The 24,376-nt window shown below is 40.0% G+C and overlaps 2 protein-coding genes across 12 annotated transcripts in view; one reads left to right on the top strand and one right to left on the bottom strand.

Moving 5' to 3' along the window:
* LOC118362440 (dnaJ homolog subfamily C member 17-like) overlaps nt 1-2,742 on the bottom strand; it is a 60,181-nt gene extending 57,439 nt beyond the window's left edge. The window contains exon 1 of the mRNA XM_035742775.2: nt 2,533-2,742. Within this exon, the coding sequence (XP_035598668.1) occupies nt 2,533-2,616 (84 nt within the window). The 5' untranslated portion in view covers nt 2,617-2,742. The remainder of the gene's footprint in view (nt 1-2,532) is intronic.
* Nucleotides 2,743-13,587: 10,845 nt separating this feature from the next.
* Nucleotides 13,588-24,376, top strand: part of LOC118362437 (inverted formin-2-like) — a 29,261-nt gene continuing 18,472 nt past the window's right edge. For 7 of the 11 annotated variants that reach the window (XR_004821200.2, XR_004821199.2, XM_035742768.2 and 4 more), the window contains exons 1-2: nt 13,596-13,802; nt 21,495-21,906. Coding sequence is in view for 9 of the 11 variants with exons in the window: in XM_035742768.2 (XP_035598661.1) it covers nt 21,510-21,906 (397 nt within the window). In the remaining 2 variants the exon portion in view is untranslated. Of the gene's footprint in view, nt 13,803-21,494; nt 21,907-24,376 lie in introns of all 11 variants that reach the window. The other 4 variants (XM_052486178.1, XM_035742774.1, XM_035742773.2 and 1 more) reach the window with 3 other exon arrangements.

The following is a 24,376-nucleotide window of genomic DNA, read 5'->3' as shown; positions in this document are numbered from 1 at the left end:
CGAACAAAACATACATGTATTGTGTAACATGAAGTCCTACGAGTGTCATCTGATGAAGATCATCAAAGGTTAGTGATTAATTCTATCTCTATTTCTGATTTTTGTGACTCCCCTCTTTGGCTGGAAAATGGCTGTGTTTTTCTGTGACTTGGCTCTGACATAACATAATCGTTTGTGGTCCTTTCGCTGTAAAGCCTGTTTGAAATCGGACATTGTGGTGGAATTAAACAACAAGATTACCTTTAAAATGGTACAAAATACTTGTATGATTGAGGAATTTTAATTATGAGATTTCTGTTGTTTGAATTTGGCGCCCTGCACTTTCACTGGCTGTTGTCATATCGATCCCGTTAACGGGATCTCAGCCCTAAGAAGTTTAGAGACAAAGACATGGTCGCACATACCCTTAATGCTATAACTGCATTTTCTATTGCATCAGGATTAATGCTGAATGTTTCTAAATGTGAAATCTTATGTTTATTTGACTCTGATAAAGAAATAAGAAAATATTCCTGTTAAATATTTAGGAATACATTTGTCAAAACAACACTCAGTCAGACAACATTTGAATTTCTCTCCTAAATGTAAGAGAACTAAAAATATATTTTAATAATTGGCTACAAAGAGATCTTTCTATACTTTGAAGAGTACTTCTGTCCAAGGCAGAAGGACCGTCTCGTTTTGTGTACCCCTCATTATCGTTGTGTAAATCCAGCTACTTGTAAAGAGATCAATAAGACCTTGACTTCATCTGGAAAAATAAGTCTCAAACTAAAAAAAATCTGTCCTTTCTAACAAAAGAGCTGAAGGTGGTCTAGAAGTGTTGGATTTTGTTGACATAAATAACACTTTCAAGATAAACTGGTTGAAAACATGTTTGATCAATGCTGATTCAATATGGTATTTCATTCCAAATAATGTGTTTAATAAATTGGGAGGTCTTCAAGTTTTACTGAAATGTAATTATATTCCTGAAAGATTACCTGCTAAATTGGTTAGGTTTCACCAACAAGCTTTAATGGCCTGGAAAATATGTTTCCTGCACAATCTTTCCCCACATAAAGCTCCTTTGAGGAATAATTCAGACATAACTGTAAGGAATAAGTCATTGTTATACCCCAGCTGGCATGAGAGGAATATTAACTTTGTTCTTGATATTTTCGACAACAAGGGTAATATTCTCACATATTAACAATTTATAACATTGAAAGAGTTTCCAATACCTTTCAGAGAGTTTATTTATGTGATCAACGCCATTCCCAGTGGTCCAACTACACAAGTCATCTTCATTTTGGGAATGATCACAAAGTTTATCCAGAACTCAGATTGGAAGGTGTGGGCTTACTTGAGAGATCTTATATAAGACAAATTCTTCATTCACAAAACCAATTTACACCAAGAGGAAAGTTTTCCTGGAACATGCTTATTCCCGATATTGTCTGGAAAAATGCATGATTAAGGCCTTACAAATACTGTATACCAAACAAAGTTACGGAAGTGCACTTCAAAATTTTACATAAGATATATCCATGAAATTCCATGATATCCAAATTTGTGGCAATTGATGATATCTGCATTTTCTGTGAAAAAGAAGGTGAGAATCTGTCTCACTTGTTCTTTGAATGTAAATTTGTGTCAGAATTTTGGGAAAGCATTGCAAAATACTTATTTACCATTATGAACACTGTCTATGTTTTTGACATGAAAGATATAATATGTTATTATTGCAATGATAACAAGACCACTGAAATGATTGTTAATTTTTTTATTCTTGTTGCCAAATACACAAACAAAAATTCTATACCAAAATTACACATTTTTCTGATTGAATTTAATTATCTTATTAAAACATTAACCCTAGTTAATAACAACAAGAATAACATCTTCCTGAATCATTATAATAAGATTTTTTCAGAGTGAATACAATTGCACTAAAACTGTTTAGTTTTTTTGTATTATAGTATTGATTTTTTTTTTTTTTTTTTTCTTGTTAATACCTGTGTTTTGTTTTGTTAGACATGTTTGATGTAGCACTGTAAGTTGATTTTTGTATAATGAATTTAAAAATACAATTTTAAAAAATTAACATTTAAAAAACATAGAATTGTGAATGGTGCTATGCTGCCACTTAGTGGCCATGCGAAGATATTTTACTCGTAGAACACAGGGCAAGTTGTACCGATGCACCAAGTCTAGAACCAACAGGACTCTGAATAGCTTCTACCCCAAGCCATAAAACTGCTAAATAGTTAACCAAACAGCTACACCAGACTATCTGCATTGACCGACCCATTTTTGCAGTAACTATTTTGACTGCTGCTACTGTTCATTATCTATCACTTTATTCCTAGTTTTATGACCATATATACCTTGTACATCGACACGGTACTGGTACCCCGTGTATATAGCCAAGTTATCGTTTTACTCATTGTGTATAATGATTAACGTGTAGGTAGGTACGTGTTTTACTTTCAATTACGTTAGCTAGCTAGCGTAGTTAGAATCTTAGCAAGTTACCTAGCTATCACTCACCTCTTTCGCCGTCGCTGTGCCTTCTATACCCAGTAGACCATACAGGTCCATCTGCAAAAGGTCTTTCGCCTTATTTCCTGTCATAATATCTTTATTTATTACAATAAAATGCCAAAATAAACGTAATATCAACGTCCTGAAGATGTTTGTTGATGTAGCATTTGGATTGGACGTGTTGAACTTTCAACTCGGACGCATCCACTTCCTGAAAACAATGCATAATGGGAGGTGCAGTTAAAGTGCACTAAACAATTTATTACGGACTCGCATGATAATTGTGAAATATAATTGTAGGTTTTGACCTTTGCAAGCATTTTGATTATATGTTTTTTAGTTTGTTATATTCAAATACTTTTCCTGCCATTAATGTGATCAGTTTCAGATATCATTGTTATATGGAAACTTTGAAAATAATGAAAAAATGTGTTATATGTAAACTGTACCAGACTGGCCATTATAGTAATATTATATTGGTCAGTCTGGTACAGTATGATAGTTGGTAGAAGATGGTTCTTGCAATGCCAGGATATTGGTTTCGATTCCAGGGACCACCTGAATGTGAAATGTTTGCCAAATGACTGTAAATTGCATTGGATAAAAGTGTCTACTAAATGGCATATATTATATTAACATACATTTGAAAAAACTGTAAAACAACGGTAACAGAATGATGGCGCCAGAAGAGATGGCTGATGTTTTCCGGGCTCATAACCAATTGTGCTATTGTGTGTGTGTGTGTGTGTGTGTGTGTGTGTGTGTGTGTGTGTGTGTGTGTGTGTGTGTGTGTGTGTGTGTGTGTGTGTGTGTGTGTGTGTGTGTGTGTGTGTGTGTGTGTGTGTGTGTGTGTGTGTTTGTACAAAATAAGCCACCAATTGTTATGACCAAAAATAGCTTCTGGATATCAGGACAGTGATTACTCACCTCGTACTGGACAAAGACTTTTTCTTTAACGTGTCGGACGTGAAGGATTTTCTTCAGACACCAGACAAGGCCCAAATCCCCGTCATTCGCATGAAGAAGAGACGGAGATATCAGGGACGTAGGTCGGGGTGCCTAGTAAGTATCCGACGGCGAGTGAGTAATCCCCCTCTACCATCAGTCCTATTAGCCAACGTGCAATAATTGGATAACACAATGGATGAGCTCCGATCAAGACTATCCTACTAATGGCATATTAAAAACTGTAATATCTTATGTTTCACCGAGTCGTGGCTGAACGACGACATAGATAACATACAGCTGTCAGGGTTTTCGATCCATCGGCAAGATAGAACAGCTGCCTCCGGTAAGACAAGAATCTTAGCAAAAACTAATACATTCTAAAGCTTTAACAAGAGCAAGGTATTGTGTTTCATTTGAAAACAGCATAACAGTTTGTAAAAGCAGAATATTTCACCAGCTATTATTTTATTTGTAAATAATAGCTGGTGCATGAAATCTAATACTAAGGAAGTCCCAAGCTTTTGCTCACCTGAAGTAGAGTATCACATGATAAGCAGTAGACCATACTATTTACCAAGAGAGTTTTCATCTATATTTTTCGTAGCTGTATATTTACCACCACAAACCAATGCTGGCACTAAGATGGCACTAACAAGCTGTATAAGGCCATAAGCAAACAAGAAAATGCTCATCCAGAGGTGGCGCTCCTAGTGGCCAGGGACTTTATTGCAGGAAAACTTGAATCCGTTTTACCTAATTTCTACCAGCATGTGCAACATGAGGGGAAAAAAACTCTAGACCACATTTACTCCACACACAGTGACACGTACAAAACTCTCCCTCGCCCTCCCTTTGGCAAATCTGACCATAACTCTACTCTCCTGATTCCTGCTTACAAGCAAAAACTAAAGCAGGAAGTACCAGTGACTCGCTCAAAAAGGAAGTTGTCAGATGACGCAGATGCTAAGCTACAGGACTGTTTTGCTAGCACAGATTGGAATAAGTTCTGGGATTCTTCAGATGGCATTGAGGAGTACACCACATCAGTCACTGGCTTCATCAATAAGTGCATTGATGACATCGTCCCCACAGTGGCCGTACAGAGATACCACAACCAGAAGCCATGGATTATACAGGCAACATCCGCACTGAGCTAAAGGGTAGAGCTGACGCTTTCAAGGAGCAGGACTCTAACCTGGACGCTTATAAGAAATCCCGCTATGCCCTCCAACAAACCATCAAACAGGCAAAGCGTCAATACAGGACTAAGATTGAATTGTAATACACCGACTCCGACGCTCATCCAATGTGGCAGGGCTTGCAAACTATTACGGACCACAAAGGGGAACACAGCCACGAGCTACCCAGTGACACAAGCCTACCAGACGAGCTAAATATCTTCTATGCTTGCTTCGAGGCAAGCAACACTGAAGCATGCATGAGAGAATCAGCTGTTCCGGACAACTGTGTGATCACACTCTACTTAGCCGATGTGAGTAAGACCTTTAAACAGGCCAACATTCACAAGGCCACAGGGCCAGAAGGATTACAAGGACGTGTACTCCGAGCATGCGCTGACCAACTGGCAAGTGTCTTCACTGACATTTTCAACCTGTCCCTGACCGAGTCTGTAATATCAACATGTTTCAAGCAGACCACCATAGTCTCTGTTAGGGTTGCACATTTTGAGGAATATTCAGAGGTGGAAACTTTTCACGGGAATTGTCGGGAATAAATGGGCTTTAATGGGAATGTATGGGAATTAATGGAAATATATGCAAATTAATATTAATACCATTTAAATGTAGATGTTTTTTGCATTGTATATATTTACCATATCATATGGAGACAGTAACATAAACGTTTTACCTTATCATAAGTAGACATAATTGCAAATGATTAAATTCTTCCAATAGAAATTTTTTAAAACAATTTAGTTACGAAATGAACTTTAATTAAACAAGTCAACTCTTCACATGGGATGATTTACAACAAAGGAAAGGGATTATTGAATGATCCCCAAAGATCCATCGCATCTCCCAAAAACATTTTCAAAATACTGTACATCTGTAAAATGATAGCCTAGAAACTAAAGCTTTGGTTGTCTTCCTCTCAGGCTTCCATGTCTTCTCCCTGGACCTCCTCAATGTCCACGTCTTGAACATCAGACTGAGACCTCATCTTCACTGCCACTTTCCAACCTTGTTGAGAATGGCTCGTTGTCAGGCTCAAAGCCTCAAATTTGCCCAGATGGCCACCAATTTCTCAACCTTTGTATTGGTCAGCCTGTTGCATGCTTTGGTGTGTGTGTTCCCAAACAAGGACCAGATGCGCTCTGAGGCGGCTGATGTTGGTGGGATTTGGAAGATGGAAGCATGGCTGATGAGATATGTCGGCACGACTGCAATATTGCATCTCCATCCAAAAGCCCTTGCTTGGAAGTGTACTTTGCCAGACTGCCAAGAACCTGGCCCTCATCCAGGCCAAGGTTGCAGGACACGGTAGTGATTATACCATAGGCCTTGCTGATCTCTGCAACAGGCAGGATGCTCTTGCCAGCATACTTGGGGTCCAACATGTACCCTGCAGCGTGTATGTGCTTGAAGGCAGAAGTCTTCACGCTTTTTGATGTATTTCAGATCTGCAGTTTCCTCTGCTGAACATCAGACAGGATGGCATTCTCTCCCTCAATCCATGCAATGGCTACTGCTATAGGTTTCAGGAGTTTCAGGCTGCTTACCACTCTCTCCCAAAATACCTCATCCAGGAGGATCCTCTTGAAGGGGCTGTCCATATCGGCAGACTGTGATATGGCCATTTCTTGGAGAGACTCCTTCCACTCCAGGAAACTGTCAAACATGATGACAACACCACCTCAACGGGTGTTGCTGGGCAGCTTCAATGTGGTGCTCTTATTCTTCTCACTTTGCTTGGTGAGGTAGATTGCTGCTATAACTTGATGACCCTTCACATACCTAACAATTTCCTTGCCTCTCTTGTAAAGTGTATCCATTGTTTTCAGTGTCATTATGTCCTTGAGGAGCAGATGCAGTGCATGAGCAGCACAGACAATAGATGCGATGTGAGGGTAGGACTCCTCCACTTTAGACCAAGCAGCCTTCATGTTCGCAGCATTGTATGTCACCAGTGGAAATACCTTCTGTGGTCCAAGGTCATTGATGACTACCTTCAGCTCATCTGCAATGTAGAGACCGGTGTGTCTGTTATCCCTTGTGTCTGTGCTCTTGTAGAATACTGGTTGAGGGGTGGAGATGATGTAGTTAATTATTCCTTTCCCACGAACATTCAGAGATGATTGCAATACAGTCTGCTTTCTCTATGATTTGCCTAACCTTCACTTGAACTCGGTTGAACTCTGCATCCAGCAAATGATTAGATAAAGCATGTCTGGTTGGAGGGGTGTATGCTGGGCGAAGAAAATTCAGAAATCTCTTCCAATGCACATTGCCTGTGCGCATCAGAGGTGAAGCAGTTGCATACACAACTCGAGCAAGACATTCATCAGCATTTCTATGACTACGTTCCTCCATTGAGTCAAAACTTCTGATTCCAGGAGGACCATGAGCTGTTGCTATCGATAAGGTGTCTGATTCATCATTTTCACCTCGAATAGAAGTAGAGGGACTTTTGTCAGAGGTTGCTTGTTGTGAGCGCTGAGGTAACTTTATGCACTTGGCCAGATGATTCTGCATCTTTATGTTCATTCTTCACATATGATTTGGCACAGTATTTGCAAATGTACACAGCTTTTCCTTCTATATTACCTGCAGTGAAATGTTTCCACACATCAGATAGTGCCCGTGGCATTTTCCTGTAAAGATTAGAAAGAAATGTGTAAAAAAAAACACACACAATTCCATGTACAGATAAATAGTTAAGAAGTTAGATTAAACAACTCCTTTGTAAGAGAAATGTTTTAAAATGAACATGTATGGAAACATTTCAATGAACACTCCTCAGTTAGCAGGCTCAAGCAAGCTAAAACCCACATGGTAGCAAAAACTAACTAGTAGAAATTGTTAAGAAGTTAGAAATGATTTAAACACACTTTGTTGTAGGCTACTATTTACTAGTTAACAAAAAATAATGTATGTCATATAAAATATATTCACCCCACCCAGTATTGTAATCAAAACTTACCAGAAAGCATGTAGTCCTTGGCTCAGACAGTGTAGTAGTGTGGGCTCAATAAATAAAACAAATTTAAAGAAAAAAGTTTCCGACCCTTTGCAACCCCAGTCCCTTTGCCCAAGAACACCAAGGTAACCTGCCTAAATGACTACCGACCTGTAGCTCTCACATCTGTAGCCCTGAAGTGCTTTCAAATGCTGGTCATTGCTCACATCAACACCATTATCCCAGAAACCCTTGACCCACTCCAATACCGCCCCAACAGATCCACAGATAATGCAATCTCTATTGCACTTCACACTGCCCTTTCCCACATGGACAAAAGGAACACCTATGTGAGAATGCTATTCATTAACTACTGTATACATCAATGATGTCGCTCTTGCTGCTGATGAGTTTATGATCCATCTCTACGCAGACGACACCATTCTGTATACTTCAGGCCCTTCTTTGGACTCTGTGTTGGACACAATCCTCCAGACGAGCTTCAAGGCCCTACAACTCTCCTTCCATGCCCTCCAGTTGCTCTGAAATACAAGTAAAACTAAATGCATGCTCTTCAACCGATCGCTACCTGCACCTGCCCGCCCGTCCAACATCACTACTCTGAACGGTTCTGACTTAGAATACCTAGGGGTCTGGTTAGACTGTAAACTCTCCTTCCAGACTCACATCAAACATCTCCAATCCAAAGTTAAATCCAGAATTGGCTTCCTATTTCACAACAAAGCATTCTTCACTCATGCTGCCAAACATACCCTTGTAAAACTGACCATCCTACTGATCCTCGACTTCGGCGATGTAATTTACAAAATAGGCTCCAATATCCTACTCAACACATTCGATGCAGTCTATCACAGTGCCATGCATTTTGTCACCAAAGGCCCATATACTACCCACCACTGAGACCTGTATGCTCTCGTTGGCTGGCCCTTGCTTCATACTGGTCGCTAAACCCACTGGCTCCAGGTCATCTACAAACCCACTGGCTCCAGGTAGGCTAGTTGAGAACAAGTTCTCATTTGCAACTGCTACCTGGCCAAGATAAAGCATAGCAGTGTGAACAGACAACAACACAGAGTTACACATGGAGTAAACAATTAACAAGTCAATAACACAGTAGAAAAAAAGAGAGTCTATATACATTGTGTGCAAAAGGCATGAGGAGGTAGGCGAATAATTACAATTTTGCAGATTAACACTGGAGTGATAAATGATCAGATGGTCATGTACAGGTAGAGAGATATTGGTGTGCAAAAGAGCAGAAAAGTAAATAAATATAAACAGTATGGGGATGAGGTAGGTCAAATTGGGTGGGCTATTTACCGATAGACTATGTACAGCTGCAGCGATCGGTTAGCTGCTCAGATAGCAGATGTTTGAAGTTGGTGAGGGAGATAAACGTCTCCAACTTTGATGTCGCTAAGGTTTTTGCGTCACTTCCTTATTTCCTATGGTGGAATAGGTCAGGGCGTGACTGGGTGGTTAGTCTAGTTTATTATTTCTATGTGTGTGTTCTAGTTTTCATGTTTCTATGTTGGTGATTTGTATGATTCCCAATTAGAGGCAGCTGGCAATCGTTGTCTCTAAGTGGGGATCATATTTAAGTAGTGTTTGTTCCCACCTGTGTTTGTGGGATATTGTATTTTGTGTAAGTGTATGTAGCACCGCTGTAGTCACAGTTCGTTGATCGTTTATTGTTTTTGTTAAGTTTCACCAATAATAAATTATGTGGAACTCAACATTCGCTGCGCCTTGGTCCTTCTCTGCACATGGTTGTGACATTTTGATACAGTTGATCATGTTATAATGAGGCAGAGATTGTCGAGCTTTGGTCTTTCGGGGCATGCAGTTGCATGGTTTGCTAACTGCCTAAAAGGACAGCATCCCGGAGTTGCCTCTTCACGGTTGACATTGAGACGGGTGTTTTGCGGGTACTATTTAAAGAAGCTGGACAAAAAATGGGGGAAAAATGAGAAATGTGCTTTTCTTTCAAAAACAAGAACATTTCTAAGTGACCCCAAACTTTTTAGCGGTAGTATACATATTACCTCAATTACCTCAACTAACCGATGTCCCCGCACATTGACTCTGTACTTGTACCACCTATATATAGACTCGCTATTGTTATTTTATTGTTGCTCCATAATTATTTGTTAATTATATATTTTTATTTTTTACTTCAGTTTATTTCCGTAAATACTTTCTTAACACTTAACACATGGCGCATGTGACAAATAAAATTTGATTTCGAACAGAGGGGGAACATTCATGAACATTTCATATGGTTTATTATGGCATAACATGCTCTGGTTTCACTTTTGTATATCCGGATGTGGGCTTTCAGGGGAAAATAATGCATCCATTTTCCTGTAAATCCCATTGTTGCAGCATTTCCTGAGTGGCTGAGAGGTGATAAGAGGAGTCTAATATGGGCTAGTGTAATAGGAACTAGTCCTGACATGATAGAGTCATTTCAATAACCTCTCATTTTCTGGAACAGAACCCAAACATGCACCCTCAAACACTTCAGAACATACTTGGGAAAAGACTTAACATGACTTAACAAACTTAACATGTAATTCTTAGAAACATCCAGTGAATAGTTTAAAAACCCAGTCTTGTAGTAGTGGACTGAAAGTCCACTACAACTTTCCTAGGATGACAGAATTAATGTAGGAGAAATTGTAACCTAATAGTATAGTACCTAATGGCATGTCACTTCAGTTTATTTAGTAAATATTTTCTTAACACTTATTTTTCTTAAAACGGCATTGTTGGTTTAGGGCTTGTAAGTAAGCATTTCACGGTAAGGTCTAAACCTGCTGTATTCGGCACGTGACAAATTAAAGTTGATTTGATCTGATTCCATACCATGTGTATTTAAATGCAAGAGGCTCTATTCGTGTCTATCCAGGTAGCGAGCTGGGCATCACTAGCCTCAGGCATTGTATTGTGATGAGCCCCACTGTCTTTCTTTCAACCTAACTGTTTACTGTAGGCCTACCATAGTCTATATGACCATCTGCCTTGATTATAAATGCGTTAAAATGAATTCATTATTCAGCTCGTAGTGTCGGCCTATACTGCCCTAGAAAAGCAAAGAGCAGTAACTATGCAAACAGCGAAACTGCGAAAAATGTTTTTAAAGTTTTTTTGATGTCCTGCCAAATATGGTGTAGGTAGATAAATGATGATACACTGATGTAATATGTTATTATGAAGTCATTTTTATGCATATCACAGCATATCACATATCACAGCCCTGTAATAATGATACAAGTTAAATCAGCTTAAAAGGGTTTATTTGCATAGTGGTATAGGAGAGTCTGAAATGAATTAAATACCCTAACCCTAAGCTATGTTCAATGTCAGCAGCAATTTCCAGTAAGAAATGCTCGGTCTAAGGCCATTCGGCAATGGGTTTCACAGCCCTATAATAATGATAAGTTATATCACCTTAAAAGGGGTTTATTTACGGCCTCCCGGTTGGCCCAGAGACTCTGGGTTCGTGCCCAGGCTCTGTCGTAAACCGGCCGCGACTGGGAGGTCCTTGGGGCAACACACAATTGGCCTAGCGTCGTCTGGGTTAGGGACGGGTTGGCCAGTAGGGATATCCTTGTCTCATTGCGCACCAGCGACTCCTGTGGTGGTTGGATGCGCTCTGTGTTAAGAAGCAGTGCGGCTTGGTTGGGTTGTGTATCGTTGTAGCGATGAGACAAGATAGTAGCTACTAAACAATTGGATATCATGAAATTGGGGAGAAAACGGGGTAAAAAAAAAATGACAACATAACATTTTTTAAGAAGGGTTTATTTACAACCTCCAAGCCGCATGTTGGGCAAAGTGGTATCTGAGAGTCTAACATATAACCCTTAACTTGAGTTCAGTCTTCGCCAATAAGAACCAAGAGTGGCTTAGCTTCGTCCTTCATGTCTGACGTTTTCCAAATTATTTTACCTTACAGCCGTATTCACCTTTTTTTCCCTCCACATCAATCTACCTAACCCATAACGATAAAGGGAACAAAGGTTTTTATACATTTTTGCAAATGTATTTTAAAAAACACACAAAAAACAGAAATACCTCATTTACATAAGTATTCAAACCCTTTGCTATGAGACTCTAAAGGTATCTCAGGTGCATCCTGTTTCCATTGATCGTCCTTGAGATGTTTCTACAACTTGATTTTACCTGTGGTAAATTCAATGGATTGGACATGATTTGGAAAGGCACACACCTGTCTATATAATGTCCCACAGTTGACAGTGCATGTCAGAGCAAAAACCAAACCATGAGGTTGAAGGAATTGTCCGTAGAGCTCCGAGACAGGATTGTTTTCGAGGAAGAAATTACAGTCTTTCTCACTTGATTAGAATTTTCCACGACATTAACAATATTGGCTTGTTAACATCTTTGTTTTTGATATAAATAAATGTGGGACACAAAAAAGGCAGTGTAGAACACCGTTGCCCAAAATGATTGTTCTGAAAAGTTTGCTCCCAAAATGTATTTTTCTACGAATTAAGTCGCACAAAATTGTGTGTATTTTCACACAAATTAATCCAAACAGAAACGCACAAAATCTGCTGAAATATTTTTGTCAATATTTACACTAATTGAGTGTGAGATTGTGTTGCTGTAAACGTGCCCTGCCTCAAGCAGGAAACAAGTTATGGACTAACCAGAAATGTGGGATATCTGTTTATTGCAGTGGAGGCTGCTAAAGGGAGGATGGCTCATAATAATGTCTGGAACAAAGCACATGGAATGGCATTAAACACATGGTTATGTGTTTGATGTATTTAATACCATTTCACTTATTTCGCTCCAGCCATTACCACGAGCCCGTCCTCCCCAATTAAGGTGCCACCAGCCTCATGTGGTTTATAGCAACCCTGGAAGAAATATGTGTGACCTATCTTGTCATCTTTTTTGGCTAACTACATTGGAATATTCTAATCTTTAAAGGGTCCATCTGCAATAACTATGTCAATTGTCAGACGTTTTAATTAATTATATATACCCATTGATTCTTAAAGAATAGAACTTATCGAACTGATGACTTTAGTTCGAATGTCATACCCCATCCAAACCCAAAACACGCTTTTTTTTAACTCTGTTGTTTGTTAACAATGTAATGGTACACAACCCCTGTATAGCGTTAAAACATAGTGGACATTTGTATTTTAATATTATGGATGGTCAGTCCTTAAATCCATTAGCCTTGCTATCCAAACTCCTTGCTCCGGCCAAACACTAGGCAAAACGCTATGCCACGCCACAGATGTTAGTTTGTTCTCTGCAATGAGTCTGGATCTGAGTACCTCCCCAACGATTTCTAGAATGGAAACCCATTCTAGACCATCTAGTCCCAGAAACCGTTGGGTTGGGCCAGAGCGAGAACACACATGGGTATAACAAGTTTTTTTTTTTAAATCGGAATTGGCTTTAATACTCTGATTTGTTCGAGATGATCCAATGTCTGATGACTTTGCTTTCAACAACACGCCTCATTTTGAAGTCACCACAAATAGGTTTAAGCAAAGTATAGTGTCATTGATTTCAGGAAAGTGTACCCAAGGCGATAGGAGGGGCAGGAGGCAAACTAAGGGCAAGAGCAGGGCAGCCATCTGATCTAGCCTTTCTTCCACCGCAAGATACGTGAGCTTGGACCAAGTTTAGTGAGACTTTTAGATCAAATAAAATCTCAGTAACTTCGAAGAGATGAAAAGAAGCATGGAAAGCTTTCTGGAGTTCTCAGATAATTTATACCAATATTATATTATTTTCTAAATAATAATAATCATTGTTGGTATACGGTTGTTTTTGTCTCTATTCCACTTGTGTAATAACAATGACCAAGCATTCTACATTTGTGTGAGGTCTGCCTATCTTAAAACCCCATGACACAATAGAGCAGGACGTGGGAGGGGCCATCCAGTTGTGCATGCAGCGTCGTCACATTGTGCTCATGTGTAAACGATGAGGTCCACGACCAAACTGAAATTCCCCTAACCATCCTCACTCATTCTACACTTAACCTCTACATACATTGTACAGAGGTATCCTGGTAAAGCACGAAATAAAAAGGCGCTTGGAAGCTGGAAAGATACGTTGTCTGTCCGCAATCGGAGGACGCGATTCTTCAAGTGGTTATTTTGGCATAAAATCAGGTAAGCAGCGCAGCTGGAAACGCACGATTTAAGGGGAATTGTCTTTTAGCTCATCGGTGGGCTATTTATGAGAACTTCAGACAACGAAGTGATTTTTTTTAAACGATAAATGATCTGAATTCGACATTATATGCCGGTGATAGGTTTTCCCGTTATGTTCCCAGTGACACCATGAAAATGGGAGCCGTCGAGAGCGCAAAATTAAGACAGTTCCACAACATTGGAATCCGTAGCACTAGAGTACTTACTTCACTTGATTATCAAACAGAAACACATTTTCACATCTGTTCGAAAGAGTAATATTACTGACATAAGTCTAGCCTACCTGTATTGATAATTATTTAACAGATGGCAATTCATCTAATGGACATCACATTCCCCATTATCCCTTATTTATTTTTAACAGATTATTACTACAGTGAATATCCTGACATAATGCATTTTGGAAATTGTCAAACATCTCCTTAATGTTTCCCATAGACACTGAGGACTGCTTGTGAGTGATGCAGGTCAAGTTACATCAATGGAAACCTTTGGTCCCTTTGACAGAAACACAGACTGATGTGGTCTACATATGGCCTATGATGCATTTTTAACATATTCACATCCAGCTAATAAAATCATGCTTGTGCATTGCACTGTTTAACAGTAACCAGGTTGGGATACACTTTCCAAATTCAGTTGGAGACCTTAGCCCTGGCTCTGCTTATTAACATCACCTTCTGGTGGCCCTTTCATGCAAGCATGATCTCAGGAATGTTGTATGCACCTCTATGAATTTATTGTTCAAGGCAAGGCATGCTCAACGTCATCATTATAACCAGCATGGCCCGTTCTAGGCATAAGGGGGGCCCCTGACCAAAATATTATAAATAAATATAGAATTAAATTTCCTTGTGCATCAGCAGTTTCTCTAGTGTTATGCCAGTCACTGAATTAATCAGCCATGTCAGCTAACAGTTTTAAGATTGGTAGTTAGTCTAGCCAGATATCTAAACTTGTAGTAATCATGGCTGAATACCGACCGGGCACACAGGGCACGTGCACAGGGGCCCTGACCTCCAAAGGGCCCACATTGATTTTGTTCGTCATTCCAACTCAGATATCATATTAACATGGCATAAGTCATTACAAAATGTGTGAAATTGCAGAAAATTTGCTTTGAAATGGAGGGGGAAAAAATCTCCCCCAAATGGCAAATTTGGTAGAATTGCAGGAAATTATCTATAAAACTGCACATTTCCTCTCTCTGCCCCATGGCAAAAGGAGTAGAATTGCATGAAAGGTGTTATGTAATTGCAAAGTCTTCTCTCCACCTCATTGCAACATGTGTAGAATTGCAGAAAATGTGTTCTAAATCTGAAACATTTTCTCTACAGCCCAGAGCAATTATGTGTAGAATTGCAGGAAATAAATGTCAAGAGGGGGGGCACTGTTTTTCCACGAGGTGGGGAACCCTCCAAGTAAATCTCAGGGTCCCCAAAAAGCTAGCACCAGTCCTGAGAATGAGGATGAGAGGGCTCTGAAATATCACTATGTATAATTGCCACTAAGCAAAAGCAGCCCACTCAGGGCTTTGTGACTCACAGCATACCCTCAAAGGAAAAGGCTATATGGACACTCCTGACCTGCAAACCAACATTTCATTTCAGAATTGGTTAAAATCAGGTAAAGGGTCAGTTTTAGATTTTGGTTAGTCATTTTGCAGGTCAGCAGCATTCTTATAATCTCTCTCATCCTCACAGCTGTGGGTTGCTATAGTATTCACATAGCTTTACTGCAGATCTCAAATTCCCACTGTAAGGCATTGCCATAACAGATCATTCTCTTCGGGTTATCGTCACAACCGTGTATCTTTCCCCTCACGCCGACACCACGATGGCTCTCAAGAAACTACACTGGACTTTGTGCAAACTGGAAACCGCATATCCTGAGACAATATTTATTGTAGCTTGGGGACTTTAATCAAGGAAACCTGAGGAAAATGCTACCAAAGTTTTATCAACACAACGCCTGCGCTATTAGCTCATCAAGAATTCTTGACGATTGTTACTCCTCCTTTCAGACATCTGCTCTGAACTCACAGGTCTTAACATTGAAGTCAATAACATGAACAAGGTTTAAATTCAACCTCTTCAAATTCGCAACATCAATGAAGATAGTGATACATTTATTACAGGCTACTAGTTCTAGAAAATTAATACCAGATGTGAAATCTCTCATTACTACTCCTAGTAGTGCAAGTGAGGAGATGGACATCGCCAACATATATATATATATTTTTTTTGGGGGGGGGCAAATAAGTCACAGATACAATTATGTTGAGCAGGCTGATTGGAGATGCTCAAACAACATTGAATTAGCTTTTCTAGTGGATTAGGTCTGCATTATGGTGCATTATGGAAACACGACAGTCAACTAAACTGTAGGCAGCAATGTTTGCTCTGAGATGACCTGGGTCTGTCACTCATGGTCAAGTCTGGCATTCCAGTGACAACAAATACGATACATTCCATAAACACTGGGCTTCATGTGGCTCAATTCTTACCCCAGCCATGTTGTAGTTTATTTACTTTTTTCTGATTGGCTTACACAAAAAATACCTGCACTCAAAGTGATAAGAACAAACTCATAGATTGTTGGAATCTTTCCTTTGAAAATACAGGCAGATTTATCTACGCTGTATGCATGAGCTGAGTGCTTACAAGGAAATCAATAGGGATAATATTTTATTATATAATAGAACTTCGTTTTTACAGTAGAATAGTGGGTTTAGTTGTTTTAATGTAGGCTGCTTCCCTTGAGTACAGTATGAGTGTATTCCTGACCTGCAGTGAGTAAGCCAATGTGAGTGTGGCTATGTGGGAGCTGTCACTGAGCATAAAGAATGTGCAGAAGCAACAAGCTAAAAAATAATGCCCCTTTCTCCCTTTTTATCTAGATGACCCACAACTGGTCCAGATGTATGTTTATAAACATAAGCTCTCTCTCTCTCTAACTGAGATCAGGTCAGCATTGTGTGAGGAACAACATTTTAAAAAGAGGAACACCAAATCTTGCTGTGGCAGCATGTTTTTCTTGTGTTTCCTGTCTCAGGAAATTCCCTTCCTTCCTAATTCCTTTTGAAAACTGCATGACCCATGTTGGAAAGTCCTGCTGAATTATCTAGGGAACCCTACATGATGTTCATGGATTTCTGATGTGTCCATGACTTGGTTCATAACTGATGTTGTGGAATTCACCTAGACTAAATCATTCTGGGTCATTCCAAGAAATTAGTTTATTTTGCATTCATTTGATATTTTAAGTAGAAATTGTGCACAAATATTGAATTTTAAAAGTCTGTTATATTAAATGAATTGTCCTTTATTATAGACCACATGGACAATTCTATAAATCTGAATGGAAGACCTCCTTCCCTAAAGGCTTTCTCATCCAAACTTAATAATGGTGTTGGTGTCGTACGCAGCCACGCAGTCGTGGGTGAACAGGGAGTACAGGAGGGGACTAAGCATACACCCCTGAGGGGCACCCGTGTTGAGAGTCATTGTGGTGGATGTGTTGTTGCTTAGCCTGACCACCTGGGGGTGGCCCGTCAGGAAGTCCTGGATCCAGTTGCAGAGGGGGATGTTCAGTCCCAGGGTCCTGAGCTTAGTGAGCTTGTAGGGCAGTGTCATGTTGAACGCTGAGCTGTAGTCAATGAACAACATTCTCACATAGGTATTCATTTTTTCCAGGTTGGAGAGGGTAGTGTGGAGTGCAATAGAGATTGTGTCGTCTATGCATCTGTTGGGGCGCTATGCAAATTGGAGTGGGTCCAGGGTGTCTGGGATGATGGTGTTGATGTGAGCCATGATCAGACTTTCAAAGCATTTCGTGGTGTTAGGTTCTAATTCTCAGAGTAAAACTCAACGGGCACTATGAAAGCTTTAGACCAAGTTTATTCATCCCAGAGGGTTAATACAGCTGCATTAGACAAAAACATTTTCACACAAGCACTGATATTTAACCCTTCCTCCTAGGCTGAATCACCTCCTACACATCTGCACAAACATTGTATCTTTACTACTTTGCAGGACACTAAATAATCTGGGCCATAAACTTTTCTTTCTCCCTTAATGTGACCTGACCTGACCTCAACCCCCCTTCATCACTAATCTATGGCTCTCTCCCCTTATCAATGCCTGCCACATGTGATCGCTTCCATGCACTCAGCACATTCCAAGCTTAATTGCACACACTATATACCTTCCTCCTACAGATAACCATTAACTTCTGGTGTAGACCCTCTAAACCTAAGCACTCCCTCAGTGACATGAATAAGTATATTTCATATTCTCATAACCCAACAGTGGCTACAGATGTGAGTGCTACTGGCCGATAATAATATAGACATGTTACCTTGGTGTTCTTGGGCACATGGACCATGGTAGTCTGCTCAAAACATGTAGGTATTACAGACTGGGTCAGGGACAGTTTGAAAATGTCTGTGAAGATACTTGCCAGCTGACCAGCATATGCTTTGAGTATGCATCCTGGTAATCCATCTGTCCCCGCGGTAAATGTTAACCTGTTTAAAGGTATTACTCACATTGGCTACAGAGAGTGAGATCACACAGTCGTACGGAACAGCTGGTGTTTTCATGCATGGTTCAGTGTTGCTTGCCTCAGAGAGCATAGAAGGTATTTAACTCGTCTGGTAGGCTAGTGTCACTGGGCAGCTCGCGGCTGGGTTTTCCCTAGTAATCCATGATAGTTTGCGATCCCTGCCATATCCAACGAGTGTCAGAGCTGGCATACTAGGATTTGATCTTAGCCTTGTATTGACACATTGCCTGTTTGATGGCTCGTCGGAGGTCGTAGCGGGATTTCTTATAAGCATCCAGATTAATGTCCCACAGCTTGAAAGCGGAAGCTCTAGCCTTTAGCTCAGTGCAGATGTGCAAAACTGATAGAGACATACCCCAAGCGACTTACAGCTGTAATCGCAGCAAAAGGTGGCGCTACAAAGTATTAACTTAAGGGGCTGAATACACCTGGATATGTTTTGCACGATTCCAATTTTTCAGTTTTTGATTTGTTAAAAAGTTTGAAATATCCATCAATTTTAAATGTCCCTGCTGAAGAAAAGCAGGCCCAAACCATGATGCCACCATTCATGATTGTGTCCCACTTGTTGTTGATTCTTCATCAAAAAATACAGTTTTATATCTTTATGTTTGAAGCCTGAAATGTGGCAAAACCTCAGGTCTTTGCAAAGTTCAAGGGGGCATCTCTGATCAGTCTTCTCCTTGTATGAGCTGAAAGTTTAGAGGGACGCAAGGCACTGTATTTTATCCATGTCCTTGTTCAGTCAAGAGAAACAAATAATATTACAGTTCTTCAGGTCCCGTTGATAGGATTGTCTCGAACGGAGTTCATCCAGTTTGTTCTCCAGTGACTGCACATTCGACAACAGAACACAGGTCAATGGCGGTCTATTTGTTTGCCGAACTAATCTCGTTAGGAGACCGCCTCACCTGCCTCTTTTTCGCTACCGCCTCCTCCTTTGAGTCCCGGGGATTAGAGCTTGGTCTGGAGTAAACGTCCAGAGCTGCCAACTCGTTGAAGTACAAATCTTCATCCAAATCGAGGTTAGTGATCACTGTTCTGATGTCCAGAAGCCGTTTTGGGTCATAGGAAGTGATGGCAGAGACATTGTGTACAAAAAAAGTTAAGATTAGCATTAAAAACGAAATAGCAGAATTGGTCAGGAGCCCGTAAAATGGCCACTATCCACTGCAGCAGCATAAAAATAAATTAAAATAATAATACATTTTTCGATTCCCCCTGTCACAAGGGGATTTGTGGATGATTTAACTCTGTTACTTTATTTAGCACTTAATAGGCACTTACTGATATGGGAAAATGCGTTTTTTATTGAACATGTACATTTTATGACAGAATGGTAACATTTGGTGAAATATTTTTTTTTAAATGTAACTACTGAAAAGGCACAGAATTGGTGAAACAACCCTTCTATTTACCATGGACCCTACTGTACATCACATTGTTCAGTTGAATAGATTGTAGGTCCTTGTAAGGTGTTCAAATGCTTGAGTATAAATATCATTAGATATCAGAAAGCAGCCAGTGAAGCAGGAGACATTCCACCCATTCTGTAGCTAATGAACAGAGCTTTTTGACGGAGGATGAGAAGGCCTGGCTGCCATGGTAACATTGTCACACTGGCAGTCCAAGTCGGGGGTGGAATCAGCCACGCCACAAACGTGTCTGGAATAGAACAGCTCCTTTTTTTGCCTGTTGAATTATAGGGAACTGAATGGAAATCCAATTTGTAGGAGTTTACAGTTTCTTGCATTTCAGGGTTGACTTGAGTTCCATCTAAATTCCCACTGTGGTGGAATCTTATCATCTGTACCCAGTGTTTTTACCCCTTTGTTATTCTGTGTAGATTGTTCGAGAGCCATTAAACTCAACTCAGAAACATTATTTACATAGCCCAGATTCCTTAGCTAAGGCCATGTGTTGGAGAGCTGCGTGCAGAGCTGCAATTTTGTTGTTTATATTTATCCTCTCCAATACCATCTCTTTAGGTTAGTCTTGGCAAGTGTGATACAATTAAAGGTATTTTGGGAGGAAAATTCAACCTCTAATATGTTCATTAGATTGCTAGATCATCACGTCACACTTTGCAACTACAGATTAAGTATTTCTGGGAATTTTGCCCTTTTTTAGACCAAATCCCTACCCAGTCAGTGTGGGCGCTTGCATACACCGATTACCAGTGGTGGCTGGTGGCACACATCTCTTGCAATGTGTAACCAGCAGAGGAGGCTGGTAAGAGGAGGATGGGCTCATGGTAATGGCTGGAACGGAATAAATTGAATGGTCTCAAACACACCAAACGCCTGGTACCATTAATTCCATTCTATTCATTATTATGAGCCATCCTCCTCTTACCAGCCTCCTCTGCTGGTAACACATTGCAAGAGATGTTGTGCGTATCTGGTAGTGGTGCAGGGTACTGTGAGGGAGCAGTGTTCTGGGGCTATCCCAGAAAAGGTCACTTGTGTGATCAAAATGTGCCACTCACAGTCTGAGATCAGATGAGCTTATTAATATCCTGGGTGGTATTTTTCTCTTCACAGTGATACTATTACTCAAAACCTTGTTTACGGTTGGATGTAATTGAAAAAAGAGTATATACACAGAATAATATATCTCCCATAAATATGCACAGTCTATGTCATGCCTGTCTTTGTGTTTGCTGTTGATTAGCTGACAGCGAGTCGCTTCCCTTTCACTGCAGGATTAAGTTTGGATGTTTGGCAGGACTAATGATGACAGGACTGCTGACATATCATTCACTTGTCCCACAATGTGCAGAGCTGTCATTTCTTATGAATGTGCTATGTTGTGATAAAGGCCTGCATCCTTTAGACAGGAATGCCCTGAAACAATTCTAATGGGGACTAGTTGTCCTGCATATTTATGCAAAAGTCCATCTGCAGGTCATATAGTTAATGGCTTGTTTGCACAAAAAGATGCCAATAACAGTTTGACTATGAACGGCAAAAGAAAATTCACCCTTTTCAGCACTTTATAGTAAACAGGTTTATGTTCACTATGATGCTGAACTGAACCTCTTGCCCCCTTAATTAATTAAACTACCTTAACTTCCGTCCACAGACCCTCTCCATCACCATGTCAGTGAAGACGGATGGGAAGAGGAAGTGGGCGGCGGTGAGGGGCCATCTGGGCTCCTCCCAGGACTCAGACACCCAGCTGGAGGCCAACCTGGAGAGTGCCGACCCAGAGCTGTGCATCCGCATGCTCCAGGTGCCCAGTGTGGTCAACTACTCTGGGCTGAAGCGTCGTCTGGAGGGCAGCGAGGAGTCCTGGATGGTCCAGTTCCTGGAGCTGAGTGGGCTGGACCTGCTGCTGGAGGCCCTGGACAGGCTATCTGGGAGGGGCTGCTCCCGCATCACAGATGCCCTGCTGCAGCTTACCTGTGTCAGCTGTGTCCGGGCCGTCATGAACTCCTCGGCTGGGATCCACTTTATCGTGGAGAATGAGGGCTATATCCGCAAACTCTCCCAAGGTTCTACATCACCTAGGAATGAGGAGAAATGCAGTGTTTAAAAATGTGTTCCACTGATAATTTAATTATTTTATTTCCGCGTCGTACACCAATTGGTGCCCAGCCCGTATGGGCTTATGAAACAGGATATCAAGTATGTGTGCACAAAACAAAAAAATATATACAGTATACATGGCACGTTGTGTTAGTTCAAAAGTTTGGTGTCACTTAGAGATGTCCTTGTTTTCTATGAAAACGTACATAAAATTAGTTGCAAAATGAAAGGAAATATAGTCAAGATGTTGACAAGGTTATAAATAACAATTTTTTAATTGAAATAATAATTGTGTCCTTCAAACTTTGCTTCGTCAAAGAATCCTCCATTTACAGCAATTATAGCCTTGAAGACCTTTGGCATTATAGTTATCAAGTTGTTGAGGTAACCTGAAGAGATTTCACCCCATGCTTCCTGAATCACATCCCACAAGTTGGATTGGCTTGATGGGCACTTCTTACGGTCAAGCTGCTCCCACAACAGAACGATAGGGTTGAGATCTGGTGACCAGTGTGTGTTATTTTGCCCATCTTGATCTTTTCATTTTATTGGCCAGTCTGAGATATGGCTTTTTCTTTGCAACTCTGCCTAGAAGGCCTGCATTCCGGAATCGGCTCTTCACTGTTGACGTTGAGACTGGTGTTTTGCGGATAGTATTTAATGAATCTGCCAGTTAAGGACATGTGAGGCGTCTGTTTCTCAAATTAGACACTCTAATGTACTTGTCCTCTTGCTCAGTAGTGCACAGCGTTGTACGAGATCTTCAGTTTCTTGGCAATTTCTCACATGAAATAGCCTTCATTTCTCAGAACAAGAACAGACTGACGAGTTTCAGAATTGTTTTTTTGTTTCTGGCCATTTTGAGCCTGTAATCGAACCCACAAATGCTGATGCTCCAGATACTTAACTAGTCTAAAGAAGGCCAGTTTTATTGCTTCTTTAATTAGAATAACAGTTTTCAGCTGTGCTAACATAATTGCAAAATGGTTTTCTAATGATCAATTAGACTTTTAAAATGATTAACTTCGATTAACTAACACAAAGTGCCATTGGAACATAGGAGTGATAGTTGCTGATAATGGGCCTCTGTACGCCTATGTAGATATTCCATTAAAAATCTGCTATTTCGAGCAACATAAGTCATTTACAACATTAATAATGTCTACACTGTATATCGGATCAATTCAATGTTATTTAAATGGACAAAAAAATGGCTTTTCTTTCAAAAACAAGTAAACTTCTGAACAGTAGTGTATATACAGTACCAGTCAAAAGTTTGGACACACCTACTCACTCAAGGTTTTTCTTTATTTTACTATTTTCTACATTGTATAATAGTAGTGAAGACATCAAAACTATGAAATAACACATATGGATTCATGTAGTAACCAAAAAAGTGTTAAACAAATGAAAATACAGTTTATATTTGAGATTCTTCAAACTAGCCACCCTTAGCCTTGATGACAGGTTTGCACTCTTTATTTTGTTATTTGTATTAAAAAAAAGATATATATATATATATATATATTTATATTTTAGGGGGTGTATCAGCTTTAATATTTCTGATAGATTGTTGCTTCCATCAATGTAATTGTCTGCATCATTTCCTATCCACCATATACATTTTTTTGTAAATATAAATATATATATACACACATAAGCATTCAGACATTTACACATATACAGTTGAAGTCAGAAGTTTAAATACACCTTAGACAAATACATTTAAACTCAGTTTTTCACAATTCCTGACATTTAATCAGTGTAAAAATTCCCTGTCTTCTGTCAGTTAGGATCACCACTTTATTTTAATGTGAAATGTCAGAATAATAGTAGAGAGAATTATTTATTTCAGCTTTTATTTCCCATTGAGTCAGAAGTTTACATACACTCAATTACTATTTGGTAGCATTGGCTTTAAATTGTTTAACTTGGGTGAAAAGTTACGGGTAGCATTCCACAAGCTTCCCAAAATAAGTTGGGTGAATTTTGGCCTATTCCTCCTGACAGAGCTGGTGTAACTGGGTCAAGTATGTAAGCCTCCTTGCTCACATGCGCTTTTTCAGTTCTGCCCACAAATTGTCTATTGAGGTCAGGGCTTTGTGATGGCCACTCCAATACCTTGACTTTGTTGTCCTTAAGCCATTTTGCCACAACTTTGGAAGAATGCTTGGGGTCAATGTCCATTTGGAAGACCCATTTTTGACCAAGCTTTAACTTGATGTCTTGAGATGTTGCTTCAATATATCCACATAATTGTCCTACCTCATGATGCCATCTATTTTGTGAAGTGCACCAGTCCCTCCTGCAGCAAAGCACCCCCACAACATGATGCTGCCAGCCCCGCGCTTCACGGTTGGAATGGGGTTCTTCGGCTTGCAAGCATCCCCATTTTTATTATGGCCAAATAGTTATATTTTGTTTCATCAGACCAGA

This window comes from Oncorhynchus keta, chromosome 29, assembly GCF_023373465.1.
Source record: "Oncorhynchus keta strain PuntledgeMale-10-30-2019 chromosome 29, Oket_V2, whole genome shotgun sequence".
NCBI classification, from domain to species: Eukaryota; Metazoa; Chordata; class Actinopteri; order Salmoniformes; family Salmonidae; genus Oncorhynchus; species Oncorhynchus keta.
The sequence above is the reverse complement of the archived record's forward strand: the minus strand, read 5'-3'. Positions and strand labels throughout refer to the sequence as shown.